Raw genomic sequence first — 2,121 nt, 5'->3', positions numbered from 1 at the left:
GCTTTCTAGACTACATCACACCGTGTGCAGGCTGACGGTCAGACGGAGCGACAGAATTAAAATTTGAAAGATGCGCTACGCTGCATGGTGTCGTACCAGGGCGACGACTGGATGACTCATCTTGGTGCTATAGAGTTTGCGCATGCAACTCTTGTGAGCAAGTCAACACAGCTTTCACCGTTTGAGATCGACACAGGGCGACAGGTCAACAATGCTATTTCTGGAAGTTTCAGTACAGCAGGAAAGCAGCTTTCCTGTTGCCGAGTTTGCAAAAAACTTTGCAGACAAGAGACAAATCATTAAAACGGCGCAAGCCAACTTGGCTAGGGCTCAAGAGAAACAAAAGGACTACTACGACAGGAAGCGCAGCAATGTGACATTTAAGGCTGGAGACATGGTCATGCTTGACGCCAAAAACCTCAAGGTACGTCACCACAATATGGCCACAAAATCTTAAGGATGAAACTATTGGCAGAAGATCGGACCATTTGAGATTGAAGCGATGATCAACGACGACGTGGCCAAACTTGCTCTGCCACGAGACCCCAGCAAGCTGCACACAAGCTTTAAATCGACTTGTTGAGTCATTTCGTCTCAAACCGAACAAGATTCAGGAGTCGCCCGATCCCGAAAGCCGTGCCGGTAATACTAGATCCGGAAACCGGTAGTGAATTGCACATCGTAGAAGCGTTGGTAAAGAAACGTGTCTACAACAAACAGCCCGAGTGGCTTGTCAAATGGCACGGACTTCCAGAGCACGAGTCTACATGGGAAAAGGAAAAAAATATTCGGCATGATGCACATTGGCGGGACCTGGTACAAGACTTCAAAATTCGCTAACGCGAATTCCTCTAGGGGAGGATATAGGGCGCGATGAGCCAGCTCACGACGAAAATTGCCGATTCAAGGTATACGCATGGCGGCAGCCGAAGGACAATACCTGTTTAAGTGCATAATGTCGGCATCAAAAGAATCAAGTGAAGAATCAAGTAAAGAATCCAGTAAGGAAATCCGTAGGCTTAGTGTAGCACATAGATGTGAACTAAGGACGCGAATAAAATATCATACTTTTTTATTTACCAGCTCGGACACTACAATCCATGTACATTTATACAAAGGTACAACAGCTTCGCTACGATCAACAATAGCCGGAAGTCACTCACTAGTCGAGCCCTAAACGTATTGCGATGAGCTTCTTTCAGCTCAACGACACGAATTTCAGCCAGGCAGTTAGTTGCCTCTCTAAGCTACCTAGCGCAAACAAAGACGAGCATATATTTACTAAATTATAACAGTAGCTCTGGTACTGAATGACACAAAGACAACAGAAAATCCACCCTACTCCAACCCCATGCTCAGTAAAATGCGTGCTTGAAACAAAGCAGCAACTGTTTTGTTTCTTATAGCATAAAATATATTTTTAATCTCACGCGCTCTCTTCTTTAAACTCATTTCTCTAACAAGGCACGCATGCGGACCGCCCCAGCTGTAACGGGGTGTATCGTTACATGAAGTTAACACTTAAAGATTGTTAATTAGTATATTATCTAAAAGGTAGATAATATTTGGAGGATATTACTTTATATAGTAATATTCAGAATTATTATCCATAAATAGACCATTATATATATTTATTCCGCAGACTATTCAGCTGTAGAGGTAATCAAAGAGAGAGTTACAGATAAGATAAAGATAAGAATTCAATTACATGTTTAGTATTAGATTATAATTAAGTTAGCATTTACAAGATAGAAAGAGAGACACCTAATTATATTAATACAGTTTTTATTTTACCCTCTTTAAGCTAGTAACCTTAAAGAGAAGTCTTCTTCTGCCCCGTACTAGTGTACGTGAAATAACGTGACGCACCACTCGCAACTGAAGCAGTGCGAAGTGGACTTGTACTGAAGCAGTACAAGTCGTAGTGCTCCGTTACACCTGGTAGCACTTTGTAGTCCGTCCGAGGACCATATTTCCCACATCTAACATGGACACGGTAGATGATAGTGGGAATACGTATCACGTTTCCCCTGAAAGCTAATCCTTTCTAAGTGACATAGAAAGGATTGCGGTTGAACGAATGAGTTTGACCGTAGGAAACGATGCAATCTTGGCAATGCT

The 2,121-nt window shown here is 42.6% G+C and overlaps 1 protein-coding gene across 1 annotated transcript; it reads left to right on the top strand.

Moving 5' to 3' along the window:
• Window positions 1–211: 211 nt before the first annotated feature.
• Window positions 212–840, top strand: CCR75_008513 (uncharacterized protein; the record flags this gene model as incomplete). The annotated part of the gene is given in 4 exon segments (XM_067966565.1): window positions 212–424; window positions 476–517; window positions 543–642; window positions 653–840. 4 exon segments carry the CDS (start codon window positions 212–214, stop codon window positions 838–840), a joined length of 543 nt encoding a protein of 180 aa, XP_067822936.1.
• Window positions 841–2,121: the final 1,281 nt, after the last annotated feature.

The sequence above is a fragment of the Bremia lactucae genome, assembly GCF_004359215.1.
Source record: "Bremia lactucae strain SF5 chromosome Unknown BlacSF5_NotPlaced_17_SHOA01000003.1_2250557bp, whole genome shotgun sequence".
Taxonomy (NCBI): domain Eukaryota; phylum Oomycota; class Peronosporomycetes; order Peronosporales; family Peronosporaceae; genus Bremia; species Bremia lactucae.
Note: the sequence above shows the minus strand (reverse complement) of the source record. Positions and strands in the feature narration are given on the sequence as shown.